General features: G+C 37.8%; 1 protein-coding gene across 1 annotated transcript in view; it reads left to right on the top strand.

Annotated features, from left to right (window-relative positions):
- RASSF3 (Ras association domain family member 3) overlaps positions 1–14,137 on the top strand; it is a 45,610-nt gene extending 31,473 nt beyond the window's left edge. The window contains exons 3-5 of the mRNA XM_087723493.1: positions 2,794–3,058; positions 4,207–4,322; positions 11,227–14,137. Of these exons, the coding sequence (XP_087579619.1) occupies positions 2,794–3,058; positions 4,207–4,322; positions 11,227–11,376 (531 nt within the window). The 3' untranslated portion in view covers positions 11,377–14,137. The remainder of the gene's footprint in view (positions 1–2,793; positions 3,059–4,206; positions 4,323–11,226) is intronic.
- Positions 14,138–18,653: the final 4,516 nt, after the last annotated feature.

The following is an 18,653-nucleotide window of genomic DNA, read 5'->3' as shown; positions in this document are numbered from 1 at the left end:
CTTATGCAGACACTTAGAGGCTTATCTCTGTGTGATCATGGTTGCTATGTGCAGCGGGAAGGACTCTTAAGGGCCTATGAAAATGCAGAACAAATTTAGAATGTTCTGATGATATCTTCTCATAAATCTCATGTGTAAATGCCCCGATAACATAGATAGATACAGATTAAAAGAGTTGGAAGGGACCTGGAAAGTCATCTAGTCCAATCCTCCGTCCAAGAAGACCCTACACCATTTTTGACAGATGACAGTCCAGTCTCTTCTTGAAAGCTTCCAATGATGAAGCTCTCACAACTTTTGAATGCAAGCTGTTCCATTGTTTGATTGCTCTCATTTTCAGAAAATTTCTCCTTATTTCCAAGTTGAATCTCTCCCTGTTCAGTTTCCATCCATTATTCCTTGTCTGGCCTTCAAGTGATTTGTAAAATAGCTTGATCCTCTCCTCTCTGTGGCAACCCTTCAAATATTGGAACACTGCCATCATGTCTCCCCTGGTCCTTCTCTTCACTAGACTAGCCATGCCAAGTACTTGCAACCATTCATCATGTTTTAGCCTCCAGTTCCCTAATCATCTTGGTTGCTCTTCTCTGCACTCTTTCTAGAGTCTCAATATCTTTTTTATAGTAGGGTGACCAAAACTGGATGCAGAACTCTAGGTGTGGTCTTACTAAGGCTTTATAGAGTGTTATTCTCCCTTGATCTTGATTGTATCCCTAAGTTAATGTAATTTAGGATTGCATTGGCTTTTTGGCTGCTGCTACACACTGTTGGCTCATATTTAATTGATTGTTCACTAAGACTCCAAGATCCCTCTCACAGTTACTGCTATTAAGCCTGGTTTCATCCAGTCTATATGTGTACTTTTGGTTTTTCTTGTCTAAGTGTAAGACTTTACTTTTCTCTACATTGAATTTCATTTTGTTAGATATGGCTGTTTTCCAGTCTGTCAAAATCCATCTGAATCTTGAGCCTATCATTTAGGGTATTGGCTATTCCTGCCAACTTAGTATCATCCACAAATTTGGTAAGTTCTCCTTCTATTCCCTCATCTAAATCATTTATGAAGGTACTGAAGAGTACTGGGTCTAGGACAGAACTGTGTGGTACCCAACTACTTCCCTCCATGTAAATATAGTACCATTAAGGACTACTCGTTGAGTATGGTTTGTCAGCCAGTTACAAATCCATCTGATGTTGATGCTATCTATCCCACTTTTTTCTAGCTTACCAAGAAGTAGGTTGTGGTCTACTTTGTCTAATGCTTTGCTGAAGTCTTAAGTATATTATGTCCACAGTATTTCGCTGGTCTACTAATTTAGTCATTATATTGAAGAATGAAATAAGATTGATTTGGCATGATCTGTTTTTTTAAAAAAACATGCTGGCTTCTAGTTATTACTTTACTCATTTCTAGACGTTGGCAGATCTGTTTTTTAAATTATCTTTTTCAGTATCTTTCCAGGTATTGATGTTAGGCTGATTGGTCTGTAGTTTCCTGGTTCTTTTTTTTTTCATTTTTTGAAGTCACATCAGCTTTTTTCCAGTCCTCTGGTGGTACTCCAGGATTTTTGAAATATGTGGTACAGTGGTTCTAAGGTGACATCTGTCAGCTCCTTTAGAACTCTGGGATGTAATCCATCAGTTCATGGTGATTTGTATTCATCAAGATCAGACAGGTGTTCTCTTACCATTTTTTTGCTTGTTTTAACTTTTATTTCTAGTCTGCCTTTACAGTTATGTTTTGGGTAGATTGGACTACTGTTTCTTTTTGCATGAAGACAGATGCAAAGAATGAGTTATGTCACTCTGCTTTCTCTCTGCTGTCTGTTACTTCTTTGTAGTCTTCTCTCTTTAGTGGACTGACTATTTCCTTAATTTTTTTCTTGTTATTTAGTGTTGGAAGAAACTTTTTAAAAAATTATCTTTGACTTTTGTTGTAAGTCTTTGTTCATTCTGAGCCTTTGCTTTCCTGACTTCCTCTTTGCAGATTCTGGCTATCTGCTGATATTCTGCCTTAGTTATGTATCCTTCTTTCCATTTTTTTTGTACATGTCCTTTTTGTCTTTCAATTTGTCAGAGAGATCTTTGTGCAGCCATGCTGGTTTCTTCTTGTTCTGTTCAATCACAATTACAATGGTCTTTGGCTGTTCAGCAACTTTTCAACTTATGACAGCACTGAATGAGTGGTACTGCTTAGAGAGGGGCTATAAAGCACTATGAAGCGGTATATAAGTCTTAAGTGCTATTAATGCTAAGTGGTACTAATGGCCAGTCATCAAACTGGCTATCATAGTATCTCTACACATCCTGGATTCTCAGTGCCCATCTTGCAATTATGTTGTTGCAACATCCTGCAGTCATTTGATCACCATGTACAATCCTCACTGCCAGCTTCTGACAAGCAAGTCAACGAGGAAGTCAGCAGTAAATCACAAACTATAGTTACAAGTAATTGTGCTTAATGATAGTGCTTAACAGTGGCAACTGGAAGTGCCAGAATTTCTATTGCTAAACAACATGATAGTAAAGCACAATGTCATGTGACTGCACTGCTTTGCAATTGAAATTCTGGCACTTCCAGTTGCTCCTGTTAACTAAGCATTGCCTGTACTGGTAAGCAATCTGTACTTACCCGTATCAGGGGGAATATCAATCTGATTATTTGCTGTTTTTTTCTTTTTCTTCCCCTGTGTCATCTAAAGCACGTACATGAAAATGTATCTGTTCTCCATTTTGTTATAGAACAAACAAATATGATTTCATTGTTATATGCATATGTGTTTTTATTTATAGAACGCAAGTGGAATATACACTGGCTTCATCAAAGTTCAGATAGAACTTTGCAGACCTATCACGATACAGACCTCTGTGAATGGAGGGAAGCATCTCAACAGCAATGAGACAACTTTTTATTTGCCTAATGGCTATATGAACACTCTTCATATCAGCAGTACCAACACAGTCCGTGAAGTTATTGAGGCTTTGCTCAAAAAATTTCTGGTGCCTGATAATCCTGCCAAGTTTGCTCTTTATAAACAATGTCACAAGGAAGATCAAGGTATGCAAATAGATTTTTCTGAGTTATAAGTGGATTAAAGAAAAAGATTTTGATGCTAATTTTGTTCTTTTATGACTTAGATGTAGTAGAATTATTTCTGAGACATTGTGTGTTGGGAAATAGATTTATTTGACAAACTGATATTTCTAATAAAACAAACTATTAAAATGGCAGAAATTAAATTTCCCTTTTTGACCTGTTTCATGCACATGTATGATTAATTTCAGCTGAATAGAATCTTTGAATAACTTCAATGTTTTATTTGGTTCTACAGCCAGCAGAATCTTATATGCTTGTGTGAACCAGGAAATTAGGAGTATGGATACCATAATGAATTGAATTTTGGCTTTTTTCTAAAAACTATTAATAGTTGGTTGAATTAAGTGATTCAATCTAATGTTTCCTAGTTCAAGGGTGACTTTTCTAAGAGTAATCTTGATTGCTGTCAGTCTTTTGAAGGAGACCAGATAAGGAAAAATATATACTTTATTGTTCAAGGACATAGCAAATACTTTCTCTCCTCCTTCTTACATGAAAGAAAATTAGGGCCTTCTTGAGTTCTCTCTTCCGAGGCTAAGCTGATATTTATTTAACAGCTGTTGAATTCCTTCTTCAAGGCTATTTTGATATTCTTTTACAGTTATTGCCTCAGTCACTTGGAGTTCTTTCACCTCCAGTAAGTTTTAACCTCATAAAAGAGAAACAATGAAGTATGGAGAGAAGAAAAAGCTAAGGAAATAGGAATCTTTCTCCCTCCTTGCTCTTCTTCCCTTTCACAATACATTTCACAATAAACCTTGTGTTTTATTCTATTTATTTCCATTATTGCATATACATTTTAGAGAATATATCTTGAGTTTTTTGAATGTAAAGTGTTTATTTACTTAGAACTGTTCATTAAGTATACTGTGTGACTATAAACTTTCACAAATTATAATAAAGAGAGCAGTGAAATAGAAAGGCAGGATATTCATCACCAGTCAAAGTTTGTAATAGTTCTAGTGCACCATTCATTATTATTTTTTGCTCACCGTTCTCCATTTATAAAATATAGTACTGAGATTCCTCTATTTGTGTGTTTATAAAGCTGTGGGTCTGATAATCAGCAGAAATCTAAGTATGTATTCTTTATTCTATATTATTTGCAGTTTATATGTGCAAGCTCTCAGAAACAGAACATCCTCTCTATTTGCGGTTGGTGGCTGGCCCAAGAACAGATATGCTTAGCTTTGTTTTGCGTGAGCATGAATCTGGGGAGCTTTTGGTAAGTTATACTTGTCTTGTGTACTTGGAAATCTTGGAGTCCAGCTAGTTCATTGCTAGGATTTCTAACTAGTGGTGTACAATTTCCAGTTCAATCCTATTGAATTTATTCATGTTTATAGAGAAAAGCAAGCAAGTAGCCAAAGTACAGGTGGTCCTCAACTTACAACCACAAGTGAACCCCAGCTTTTTTTGTTGCTAAGTGAGAAATTTGTTAAGTGAGATTTGTTCCTATGACCTTTTCTGCCACAGTTCTTAATTGAATCACTGCATTAAATTGATTCATGGTTATTACGTTAATCTGGCTTCCCCATTGACTTTGCTTGTCAGATGTTTGCAAAAGGTAGATTACATAACCCTGGGACAAAGCAACCATCATCAATATGAGTCAGTTGCCAAGTGTCAGAATTTTGCTCACATGACACGGGATGCTGCAACAGTCGTAAATATGAAAAGCTCTCATAACTCACTTTTTAGTGCCTTTGTAACCTTGAACAGTCACTAAATGAATTGTTTGAAGACTACATATAGTGTAGATTATAAGAGTTTTATAGAATCTTATATTGGAAAGGATGTTTAAAACCTTTTGGATTCAGTGCCATGCCTTTCTTGGTATAAAAATCTGATCTAAAGTATTCCTATCAGATGAAAATGTCTGGGTTGGTGCATTTTGAACCAATCGGAGCTTCTGAATAGGGCAGCGACGTGAATAGCACATTGCAATAGTCAGGACGGAAGGTAACTAGGGTGTGAGTGACAGTGAGCAGAAAATGTTGGTCCAGGAAAGGGTGTAAGTGGTGAATAACCCGCACTTGTGCAAAGGTCCTCATGTCCATGACTGCCACCTGCTCCTCAAGCAGGAGTCGTGAGTGCAGAATAACCCCAGATTACACACTGGTAATCTGCCAGAGGCAGTGCTACTTCATCTAAGATCAGTTCTCCAATGGACCAAAGAACCCTAAAATCCAGAGCCATTCTGTTTTGCCAAAGTTCAATTTCAGCCCGTTTTTCCCCATCCATCCTTAATAGCTTCCAAACATTGCAAAACCTATCACTTTGATCACTTTATCTTTACTTTCAATTACCTTGCTTTTGATATAGGTCTGATTTAGCCAATTGTTGTTTTTGACTGAAGTTATATACTACTTGGAGCTCCTTGTGATTGTGATAGGTTATAAGTATTGTTAAATGCATATTCAGTATCCTTAACATAGATGCAGTAGGAAAAAGGTCTAGTCTTTTTTTGGCATGACATGCTTTCCGATACTTCAGTGCTATTATCACCCATGAGGATTCTCTCCCCCCCCCCCCCAATTCATGGTAAACATTGCCAGTTCTTTCCATTTGTCTTTATTAGATTTGGTTTACAATCCTTTAATGGTAAAGTAATCCTTCTTGCCCTTCTTTGAACTTGTTCTATTTTATCTAAATACTTTCTAAAATAATGTGTACAGGACAGGATAAAATATGTGAAGTTGGGTCTGATCTATGCAGAATAAAATGGATCAATTGTTTTTCCTGATTAAGAAACTATTTCAGTTGCTGTAGCCTAAAATTGCATTTATTTCCTAGCCACGTAGTAATTGTTATCTCAGTTAGTTCGCCTGTGCGCTACTTGGAGAATCCAAGATGGGTTATCTTTTGTAAATTTGGCCAGAGGCTGGGAAGTAAAAACCTTGGCCACTCCTCTTCCTCTCAGCTGAGCCTAGTTTTTCTTCTCAGTCTGGCTAGAGAGACAAGTGAATTTGATTCTCCATGCTTGGATTTTTCTAAACAGCTTAAAAACTTTTAAAAAAGGCAGACTTCGTTGCGGCAGGGGTCCTTTCATCCCCCTGCCTGGGCAATGTTCGTTGTTCGACTGCTGTGGCTGGCATGCAGTCAGTCTGCATTCTGGTGGCTCGGCGGGAGCTCTGATGACGATTTTCGCACCGCAGAGGAGCGGCAAAGTGCTGGCAAGCTGCTTAAGGCTTTTTGGGCTATTTTAGTGGTGCATCCAGCCTCCTTAGCTGCAGGCTCTTCCACACCTCAAGGCTGCTATTCCAGGATCAAGACTTTGTTTCCTGCTTCTATTTTGGCTACTGATTTTGTGTTTGCAAACCGTGTTGTTGGTTTCGCGCTATTTCTTCTGGTTGGCAGTCATCTGCAATGAGTTATTGCACTTTCTCTCAGATCTTTGAAGATCAGAGTAATATTTCTGATCCATCAGCCAGCATTGTATTGAGGGGGGTTCTCAGGCTTGGGATTTGCCCAAATTTGAATTACAGCTAGAGCATGAAAATCAAGTAGCACTAATGGTCAGACCATTTTCAAAATGGGGGACTGCCCTTTGCCTGCAAGCAGCCTGACTGAACTTTTCCTCAGGCAGCAATGGTCGTCTTCAAGGGAGCTTTCACACAAGTCCCAGGCCCCGGATTCAAGGAGAGCTTCATCAGCCTCTGAGAAAAATGCAAAGCAGAGGCAAAGGGCCTTAGAAAGTACTTCTCGAACACCCAGAAGGAAATAAGGCTCCCAGAATTCCAGTGAGCAAGCCTGAGGTTTCCCGCTCTTTGGAGACAGAACTGCCCTCGCAGATTCTGGAAGATAGCCAACTGAATTGGTCACCTATGATAATAATGAGATTCATCCTTTTCAAGCAGCTTATGAGGAGGATTTTGCTCCTCTCTCCTGCCTGGCATCTGCAGGATTGGAGCTCACTTTGGCTACTAGGCCTTCTGCCCCAGCAGCTACCTTTACTTCCACAGCAATGGGGTTCCGCTCTGGGGAGGAACAGGGCCCTGGTCTCTCTTAGGAATTGTACAACATTATTGCTGAGACCATATCACAGGGCATAGAATCAGCACTGTTCCAGAGAGGCTTTCTGTGCCACCTGGGCTCCCTTGATTATCAGGCCTGCAATCCCAGACTCAAACTGGTCTGACTTACATGGAGGATCCCCATTCTCCACCCCCTTCCCTCTGTAGTGAGGTTTTGATCATGGGGGATGATGATCCAGGGGACCAAGACCTATTTGAGAATGAAGGTCTCATCCCAGACAAGCCTTCGTTCACAGGGCTGTTTCGTCCCACCCTATTCAAGACCTTACTCTTTAAGGCCAAAACAACAGCCAATGTGGGGTGGCAAACAAATCCTAATGATCTATTGTTCACAGAGCCAGTGATGGAACAAGAGGTCATTCCTTTCCCAAAACTATTTGTAGATGTCATTCAGTAACAATGGCACCAACCTGGCTCCATCGCTGTCCCTAGTGGGATAGATAGGAAGGTGTATGGGGTGAATCAGGACCTTGAGGAGCTCCTTAAAGTACCAACTGTGGATGCCCCTCTTGCCACTCTGGCTTCTTCAGCCATTCTCCCTTCCAACATAGTGGAGGGTCTAAAAACAGGATAGGTAGGCAGCGCCTGGGTGATTAGATCAACCACAGCAATCTACTCCTTTAATAGGGCATCCTTGCTCTGGCTTCATCAGATGTGGGCCTGGTCCTCACCTGGGGACACCAGGCTGCAGCAGGATATTAACAAACTGATAGCAGCCGCTGAGTATTCAGCAGACACAACCTTCAATGTGGCCATGTTCATTTCCAGGGCCATGGTGTCCAATGTCACCTCGTCACCTCCTGTGGCTACGCCATTGGCAGGCAGATATGAAATCAAAGTGGAGGTTAGCCTCAGTCCCTTTTAAGGGTAGCAGCCTTTTTGGGGAGGCACTGGATCCTATGCTAGTCTAGGATAATAATAAGAGGAAGGCTCTTCCTCTCATGTACAGGACGGCAAAGACCACCCGCTACTATTGCCAGCAGATCTTTTGGGCCCCGGAGACCAGGTTCAACACCTTTTCTTATCAGAGGTCAAACCCCATAAGCATTGACTGCCCTCAGGACAGGTCATCCTTTCAAGATAGGGTCAGACAACCTCAGACCAGGCGGCCCTTTCATGTGCCTTTCAATCTGGTCATCCCATTAGCAGTCAATTAGCTCTATTCGCCAGCCAATGGCAAGAGACAACAACAGATGCTTAGGATCTGCAGACAGTGAGGTGAGGCTTCACTCTAGAATTCTGCTCCATTCCCCCGAGACACTTCATCTGGTGCTCCATTCCCAGGAACAATGTCAAAAGGGCTCTGATAGAAACCATGATCCAGCACTTGCTGGACACAGAGCAGCAGGTACTAGGATTTTATTCAATCCTCTTCCTGGTCCCGAAGGTCTTGGGGGCGATGGAGAGCTATTCTAGATCTAAAATAGCTCAACATCTATTTAGTGTACAGATATTTCAAGATGCAAACTCTTCAATCCATCCTGGATTGCATTAGACAGGGAAATCTCTTAACTTCTATAGATCTCAAGGAAGCTTACCTCCACGTCCCTATTAGGCTCTCCCACAGACAGTTCCTCAGGTTCTCTTACGCAGGGCTCCACTTCCAATACTGAGCCCTTTGGCCTTTCATCAGCTCCCAGAACCTTCACCAAGCTATTAGTGGTGGCGGCTCACCTTCGAGAGAAGCCTGTAAGGATACAATGTTACATGGATGACAACCTCATCCAGTCATTCTCCCCACTTCAGGCAAGTCAAGATCTCCAGCTCACTGTCCAAACCCTCCAGAAATATGGATTTTCCGTAAACCTGGAAAAAAAGTCACATTATACCCACCACCAGTATTCTCCATCTGGGAGTGGTGATAAACACAGAGACCTGCGAAGTTTATCTCTCCCGGGAACATTGTGCCAGCATACGGTCTATCATGGACCGAATCAGAACACTGTGCAAGTGCTTCTTCTTTCCCAATTGTTGGGAAAGATGATCTCATGTATAGCAATCATTCCCTGGGCACACTTACACGCTCGGGCCTTTCAATGGTTCCTGCTACTGCATCAGAGGTCCGGGAACAGCAGCTCCAATGCCAAGGTCTGGGTCCCTCTGATAGTGATTTGTTCCCTGGAGTGGACATCAACAGCCATGGAAAGAGGATGCCTGTTCAAGGAACCCAGCTATGTGAGCATAACGTTGGACACCAATCTCTTTGGCTGGGGAGCTCATCTGCAATCCTCAGTAACTCAAGGTTGGTGGTCTCCAGAGGATTTGCAACACAACATCCATTGGCTGGAACTGAGAGCAGCGCATCTGGCACTCCATCATTTCCAGGGACAGATATCCGGTTGACATGTTGTGTTACTAACAGACAATGTGGCGGCAAAAGTGTATGTAAAGCGGCAAGGGGACACCCATTCCAGAGCGCTCACGTAGGAAGCAGAGCAAATGGGTCTGTGGGTGGAGAAGCACATCCTCTCTTTATGGGTGGAACACATCTCAGGAGCCTCCAACATACAGGCGGACTGGTTGAGCAGAATCACAATTGACCAGTCTAAATGGCGCCTGTATCTGGACCTCTTCCAACAGGTGTCAGAAAGGTTCGGTCGCCCCACCATGGACCTGTTTGCCAGTCCAGAGAACACCCACCTGCCGAGGTTCTTCTCCCAGTTCATCGGGGGGGGGGGTGTCGAAGGAACCAACTCTCTCCACTGACCATGGCCTCCTGGCCTCTTGTACGCCTTCTCTCTACTTCCCCTCATTCTGAAGGTTATCAGGAAGGTGCTGGCAGAGTGGGCGGAGGTTCTTCTTGTGGCTACCCACTGGCCCAGGAGACCGTAGTTCACTGATCTGACAGGACTGTCCATATCTCGTCCCTGGAGGATACCCAAGGACAGGATCTCCCTCAGCCTTGGTGCACCCGAACCCTCAGGAGCTCCAGTTGACCGTATGGCACTTGAGAGGGAGATCCTGAGGAGAGATCACCTTTCCAGCATGGTTTCAAACTATACAAGTCTCTAGACTGCCTTCTACGAACCGCATCTATAGCGTGATCTGGTCCGTATTCTGCTGATGGTGCACAAAGGGGAAGATAGTTCCCTCCTCAGCATCGGTCCCACAGATTCTGGACTTCCTTCAGGAGGGACTCGACAGGGGACTATCTCCCAACACTCTCTGCAGGCAGATGGCCACCTTATCCACAATTTTGAAGTATGACGAATTACAGTCCCTTGCCCACCATCTGAGGGTTTGCAGTTTTTTGACATGAGCGACTAATTTTAAGCCCCCTGCGGTACATAGATATCTTGGGACCTTTCGCTGGTTCTACAGACTCTCACTTCTCCTCCATTCGAGCCATTGAGGTCCACCAGTCTCCGGCTGCTAACATTCAAGGTCACCTTCCTCATGGCTATCACCTCTGCCAGGAGGATTTCGGAACTGGCAGCCCTCTTAGTGAGGGAGGATCTTTGTATTTTCCACCCAAACAGAGTCATCTTTCAGTATGATTTTGTTTCTATTATATTTTTAATTATGTTTGTAGTTTGTATTATTCTTTTTTCATTGTTTGAAATTAGATGAAATAAATTTTTTCACTGAAATAAATTTTTTATGCACTAGTGAACATTTATTTCTATCCCATTCTCACCCTATGTTAATAAATCACATCGCCAAATTTTGGCTGTAAAATATTTGGCTTAAGATGAAATATAATATACTTACATGCGCAAACTGGACTCCTAACAATTATGATTACTCATCATGCCTCTTGGCCATTGCATATAAATTGGTATGCATTAAAAAAACTAGATAGATATAATATTAGCGTTTTGGTCTTTTATCTTCCTGCTTCTGAACTAAAAATTTCAAGAATGTATATTCTCTTTTTGTGCATGCTTTTGAAATTTGTGAGAATTTAATGGATTTAATCATGGACAGTTTTATCTATAGGCTTATGTATTTCTATATTTTAGCATAGTAGCTCCTGAAGGAAAATAAATTTATTGGTTTCTACCTGAGTAGCACAATAAAATGAAAATTACTAACCAAATTGTCAATTGTTCTTAGATGCTATGGATAAATCCACAATTTTATTTTTTGCAGTGGGAAGCCTTTAGCCTTCCTGAACTACAGAACTTCCTGCGTATTCTGGACAAAGAAGAAGATGAGCAACTACAAACCTTAAAAAAACGCTATGCAGTATACAGGAAAAAACTTGAAGAAGCTCTTGATGGAGTTTGGATTCCAAGTTAAAAGGGGGTCAAAGAATACTCAGGGAAGACATATGTTGCTCAATTTTATGTAACTTGCCAGATCCAGTATCTTTAGCAAAATGAGTTTCAGAAAGAATAATTTGTTTCCTAAAGGCAGTTTTATAGATTGATATAATTATATTTTGCATGTAGGAGCATACAGAAATTGCAATATTTGCAAGCTTTTGTTTATGCTATGTCTTGATTTTTCCCTCTAGTTGCAATTGTCAGAGAAGTCTGTTTTCAAAGGCAGTAAGAAATGAAGATTTTCTGTTTTAATGTTAAAACGATGGGTGTGTGTGTGTAAATTTTGATATCTTACTCAAACTCAGTTTATAATAAGAATTAGTAAACTGTTTGATAGCAGAAATGATTTTGACTGCCTGTTTTCAAGTATTTCTTTATAATTTTGCAAATTAAATTATTTTTATACATTGAAGAGAAATAATGCTCAAAATGTTAAGTTAAGGTTGTTCAAGCAAATGGAGCTATAGAAGATATAATGGAAGTTGAAAAGAAGGTAAGAGTTGGAGAAAAGAAATGTTGAAATAATGTTGAAAAGAGATTGTTTTGCAGTTGGTTAACCGTAATGAGTAAGAAAGTTGAAGGATTTTGTTGTTCATTACTGAAATTAATATATTCAGTGCTATTATTGAAGAGGGTTTATTAAATATAGTAGAGAGTAAACCATGTGATATGGTCACAAACCTATATGAAGTTTGGGATATGCTCAAATATTGTAGAGATTTTTATGAATCTAAAATCAACATTAAACTGTTAATGTGGAATTCTTATAATTTATTAAATGTCCAAATGTCTATTTGAATTCCTTTGAATATACAGTTTATCTCTTGGGAAAGAGATAAAAATTATTTTTATGATGTTATTTTAATATAAAATTTCCTCCATTTGAAACAGAGTGTTATTTTTACTTATACTCATTGCACTGTGAATAATGACAATCTATAATTTTTAATTTCTATTCTGAAAAGTCATCTAAAAGTTGACTAGGATTCTAGGTGCAAGATATTTGTGAAAAGGGAAAATTTGCAGTTAATTAGCAGTATTTTTTCCTCAAAAAATAGTTTATCTAAGGTATTTATAACAAAACCAAAGAAATGGATGTGCAATAAAAACATTTAGATAAATGTATAACAGAAGTTGTTGTGCACAGTATTTGCAGCCATCAATCAGAATATATTCACTTGGGATAAATTTAATTTCCATAATTTAAAATAATCACTTTGGCCAATCTTTTTTAAAATGTAATCATTTGGACATTTACTTTAAAAATTTTGAGGAACATCCTTAGAAATGGTGACATCTAGTGGATATTGCAGGCAACACTAATTTATTATTAAAAAGTGCCTTCATGTCACTCTTTGGTTGCTTTTCTTGTCAAAATAAGATTATAATTTTCAAAGTGCAGAGACAATCTTTACTACAATAGAATATTAATACTATTTTGAAATTTGTGGTTAATATATAACGACATACCTTGTTTTGTTTTCTGTTCACACTTCACTGTACTACTCTGTATTTGTCTTATATTTCATTGGAAATAGAATCAAAATTACATAGAATAGTGGTGCTTGACTGCAACAATGTTTTTTTCCCCTGAAGATACTAAGTCAGGCCAATGGATCACTTTGGATATTATTAATCATCTAATGAAGCAGTGACATATTAATGCTGTTTTACTTTATATTTTATCTTATAGTATGCATCCTGGGTTCCACTATAGTTTGTTTCTAATATAAAGTGCACATAAATGACCAGTATGCAGACATTACTCCTGATTACTCCTGCATAAAGCATCACTGAAAAAAGGGCATTAATTGAGAGCAGTGTAAAAAGTCTGAGGTAAAACAAAGAATGCTTGGGGAGATTGTTTCCCATTCCATATTCTGTCCTTGCCACTGAATATTTGTTCACTTGCTCCATGTTCAAGATATAATTTCTTTCCCTACCTTATCTTGCTAGGAAATATCAGTTCCTTGTTCACTCTTTAGCGTAAATCCAAAGCCACATAAGAAAGCAATGTTGTTTGTCTAAAAGAGCACACCGTATAAAAGTAGTATTACATATTATGTTAGAACTGGTGAAAAATAAATATCACTGTAGTAAATCAAATCAGAAGTTATTTTTCTGTGTATGTGGATGCAGGTATGATTTCAGAATGGTGATTTGAGAGTTTTCCAATTTGACTCTTTTTCCTTAACTTGCTTATTGAAGCAGTTAAGCTGTAAACCAGAGTCATTTAACTGTATTAAGATAAAGCATTTAATGTTCTAGTTTTTTTAAAACATCTGATCCTAAGTTTGAAATATTGTTTTTGAATATTGAATGACAATTTACAAATATGTGAATTATAATTTTAACTTGAACTTTGTTTTCTTACTCTTTTTTGATGTGTTTTATGTACTACAGGTTGGAGTAAGAAAAACAGTTTGTATTAATCCAGACATTCTTTTTCTTGGGTTACTGCTATTATTATTTTTAATTATAAAGAGACTCAGTGATTATTTTAATGTAGGATTCAATTTTTATTTTAGTGTAACATTCCTAATCTTCAAAGATGTTAAGGATGTTGTGTTTTGATTATGTTAATGAAGAATAGGTTGGAGAGGACATGGAAAACACTTTTTGAGAAACATTATTTATTATTTTTGAGTTTTTTTATACAGAAATCCAATTCCCTTTGATGTAAAGAAAATACTGTAAGTTTTCCATAAATAAAGCTGAAGTTGGCTGTATGGTTATTTCTTTGACTAACTTATTGGCTTCCTTTAAATGTTTAATATAGCATTAATTAGATTTTTCACATATTCGCTTCTGTTTATTCAAGCATATGATCAATTATTATGTGCAACATACTTCAAAATTGATCAAGTATTTTATTCATTAAACAGATTTATATGACTTGTCAATTCACACAGAGGTAACTCCAGGAGGCTCTTACTACATTCAAAACTCACATCTTACCCATATTCAGAATCCACAACATAAAAACCACGTGTGCGCACACACGCACACACACACACACACAGCAGCAGCACAATTAAACCATTTGATCAGTGCCATCTTTATTTGCAGTCACTGGGCCCTCTGACAAAAGCATATCTTCAGGGCCTTTCGGAAACCAACAAGGGTTGGGCCGAATGTCTCTGGTGGGACAATGTTCTATTGCTTTCTCCCACCCAGTATGAAATTATATGGTTGTCATTAACACTGTGGTGATCATCCACCTCTGCTATATATCCAATTGATAAGGCCTGCCTACTTACTCAGCTGCCATTCATGCCTTGAATGGCACTTCCAATTTTCTTTGCTCATCCTTCCCAGGAGCAAGTCGCCACCTCTATGAAGCTGCATAGCAGAAATTGGGGACATTTACATTTCCTAGAAAATGGACAATTCCCTTAAAAAATAAATCGGTACCCTGCTGTTTGAGTTTGAATATGTGTTGACTATGTGGATTTAGTTGCTTGGTGATGCCAGACCTTGCTGATCTAGTAAACAGCAATAGGCTTATTGGGATTGGAGCTGCTAAATTCTACAAGTAGTGTATTATCTATTTTTTATGTTTAAAGGTCATTGTACAGGGCTTGCTTGAATGTAAAATTGTATTTAAGTGTTATAGGTCCTTAAAAAATATTTTTAAACTGGTATGGAATTATCTTTGAAGCTTATTCATTTTTTAAATGCCCAAAGCCAATGTTGGAATAATACAGTAATCCTAAAAAATGATTTTCTGTGGATAGTTAATCTAAAAAGAAATTATCTTTAAAAAAAATAAATGTTTTTTTGTTTCTTTTATATCTTTCCTTTAAATCTATACAAAGATCTAATCTTTCTTTGTATTTTATTCTTGAATTACCAACTTGGGAATTTTCTACAATGGGAACCTAGAAAGATTTACTGTAACATTAGTTTTTTTTTACCTCACCATTGCTATATAATCAGCTCCATTAAATATATATACTAAGATAGTATTTTATCTGTACTCTGATCAAGATAACATGCTTATAAAACATACACACCAAAGCCACTACCACAGAACTGAACTCACATTATGATATAGGACTCTGTGTGTGTGTGTGTCCGTCCTATACCATAATGCGAGTTCAGTTCTGGTAGCGGCTTTGGCGTGTATGTTTTATATAAACATGCTGTCTTGATCAGAGTACAGGTAAAATACTATTTTACTGTATATTTAATGGAGCTGATTATTTAAGAAAAAGTTGTGTGGATTGAAGCTCACCTTTGGGAAAAAAATAATTGTATTCCAGCTTCATTTTTTTTTTGCTTTTGAGAACTCAAGAAATACTTAGAAACATTGCATTCTAAGCATCCGATTTCCATTTGTTATTAAATTCCAGCAATGTAGGTATTTATTTAACAAACAATAAATGTATTTAAGTGAATCATCCCATTTAAAGAGTCATTTCTTAACTGGCTGCATATGTATGTTGACAAGAGTATTAAATGGAAATACAAGTAGTCCTTGGCTTGTTACCCCAATTGGGTCCAGAATTTCTGTTGCTAAGCAAGGCAGTTGTTCAATCATGTCTGAATTTACAACTTTGACAAGTTGTTAAGCAAATCATTGCAGACGTTAAGTGAATCATGCAGTGTTAAGCAAACCCAGCTTCCCTTGTAAAAACCTTGCTTGTCAGAAGTTGACGGAGAAGGTTGCAGATGGAGATCATTTCACCCTGGGGATGTAATTCATGGCTGCTGGCAAATGTTTGAATTTCAGTGCTGGTTGTAACTTTGAATGATGGCTAAATGAATGGTTCCAAGTCAAGGACTATTTCTAGTACCAGTGATTTTTTTTAAAGAAAAAGATCATTACATAAGCCTAACTTACATTACCTTTTCACATAAAGTGAAAGCTAAAACATACAATATTCACTTCATTTATTTTTAAAATGGTTCAACATGCTAAAGAAACTAAACTTTCTATGAAATATTTATAAGTAGTTATACAAAATTGGGGGAGGGGGCATAGAGTTCTACAGACCTATAGGATAAATGTAAAAGCAATAAGAACTTTTGACAATGGATATTTAACACTGTCTTCCAGGCTGTCTGTGCTTCAAAGTAATATAGTCTGCACCATGTTTTATAGCAGTTCCCAGTGTTTGTTTCTAATCAACTAGGCCCAAGTATCAAAAAGCTGAATAGCTGAGCAGTTATTAGATATGTATAGTAGCATGCGGATTAGTACATTGATTTTAAATGCTTACTTTATTATAGACAAATTTAATCACTGAAATTGTGTGCAGCAATATACAGGGTCCTTAAAATGGCATTTTGTTAAAAATACTGAACATATGTACAATTCCCATATTGCACGGACACATTAATGACATGATAAAGAAACCCGTGTGATGGTTGAAATGGCTTCAAGCAGCTTTGCAAATAGCTAATTTTTGACAATCAATGTAGAAACAGTGCCATAAAAGCACCTGGAAACCTGACATTGCATAAAAGTTCATGCAGTGATTCTTAGCATATCAGGTAGAACATCTCCAAGAGTGATTTGTCATTTAAAGGATTTGCCGTGGGGCGATTGTTTTTAAAAAGAGGAACAGCTGTTATTATGGGAAAGCATTACTTAGCCCTTCTAGTTGAATTAATAACATTAATTTGCATTTGTTCCGGTAAAATGTTTGCATAAACACAGCAAAATCCGATTTAGCAGTCACATCAATTCAGGATGTTTATGAAACATGGCAATGGTTTCATGTTTTCAAACAATTGTGTTATAATACCAGTTTGCCAGACAAAAAAAATCTCCAAAGAATGGCTTTTTGTCATGTATTTCCCCAGCTCCCTTTTATGTAGGAATGTTATGCCCATTTTAGTACCCAACAGCAGCATAGTAATTTTACAATAAGGCATGGATAGACAACTGCCAAAACAATGCACTCTGTTATAATTTTTGCTTTTTGTTAAAATGATTAAATCAAGGGCACAGGAAGATAAATGTTGAGTAGCTATTACAGGGAAATAATGCTATTTCTCATTCAAGCTCAAAACATTTGAGTGCAAATTGATCAGTGTTGTAAGGTAAAACCATTTAATAGGAAAGCAAAACTATACATATTTCTCAGTATGTTAATTCTATGCCTAACTCCTGTTTTCTGCTTACACTACTAATTTAGAAGTAGTTTATGGGCGCATTAACCAAATGTAAAAAATATACAGGTGAATAATAGTTGTACATAAGAAAAACAAGACTAATGTAAGGAACAGTTCAATACTGAATTTCTGTCTGTTCTGCACTGATTTTACATGATTAGTAGTATAGTATGAAGGGAAGACATAATATTACAACTATGTTCTGACCCAGGCATAAAAATAATCTTAAATATTTTGCTAGGCATAAGTCAGAAGTACTTCAAGTGTATGTTAGGTATCAGTCACATGAGAAATTAAATCATTTTCTTGAGAATATTAAAAGCTGTTGAAACTTTAAAAGCATTAATTGTAATATGATTTCAGAACCATTCAGCCGTTAGGTCCAGACCTAGTCATAGTTGACACTTCTACATGATGAAATAACCTGGGGACAGGTTGTATATGAGTAATGCTACCTTCGTTTTTAGTTATTATATCTTAAGGCATAAAATTGGATATAACATCAGGTCTGCTTCCCATATATTGTTTGATTTAGATCCTTAACGAGCTCTAAACTGATGAAAGATATAATTTCAAAAGCTTGAACATGTTCAGCTGCAATAAATCAAATCACAAGATTCACCCCAAAATAAGCATGGAGATAAATGGCACTTAGAGGAGGAGCTGCACTTCTGATCAAATGTTCCATAGTCTATTTCAGAATCATTTGCTGTTATCTTGCTATTTGCTTACTCCCTTCAGACAGAAGCTATCATAACAGCTTTCATAAGTTATATAATGAAGCTATCTTATTTCAAATTATCTATCCACTTTTTTAATATATTGTCATAAAGATGCAAGTTTTCTTTTGAGAAACAGCTAGCCTTTGACTCTGCTTTGCCCAGGATAGGTTCCATGTGATTTGCAAGAATTCTATTCAGAAAGCTCTTATTCTTACGCAGTGACTAGCTTTTGTGGAGGCATTTTCTTAAGAACTACCCAGTGCAATTGTAATACATTGCATTACAAGTGTAGAATACAAATGTGCATGTAATAGCCATCCTGCTGAGATTTAGATGCAAATGCATCAGTGAAAAAACCTGTCCTAAAAGGAATTTCTGCATTGATGTAATGCAATTTTCATTTTAG

Source organism: Thamnophis sirtalis, unplaced genomic scaffold, assembly GCF_051295495.1.
Source record: "Thamnophis sirtalis isolate CommonGarterSnake01/CBP01778 unplaced genomic scaffold, rThaSir2_p1.2 scaffold_9, whole genome shotgun sequence".
In the NCBI taxonomy this organism is placed as follows: domain Eukaryota; kingdom Metazoa; phylum Chordata; class Lepidosauria; order Squamata; family Natricidae; genus Thamnophis; species Thamnophis sirtalis.
This window is presented reverse-complemented; position numbering and strand designations above follow the sequence as displayed.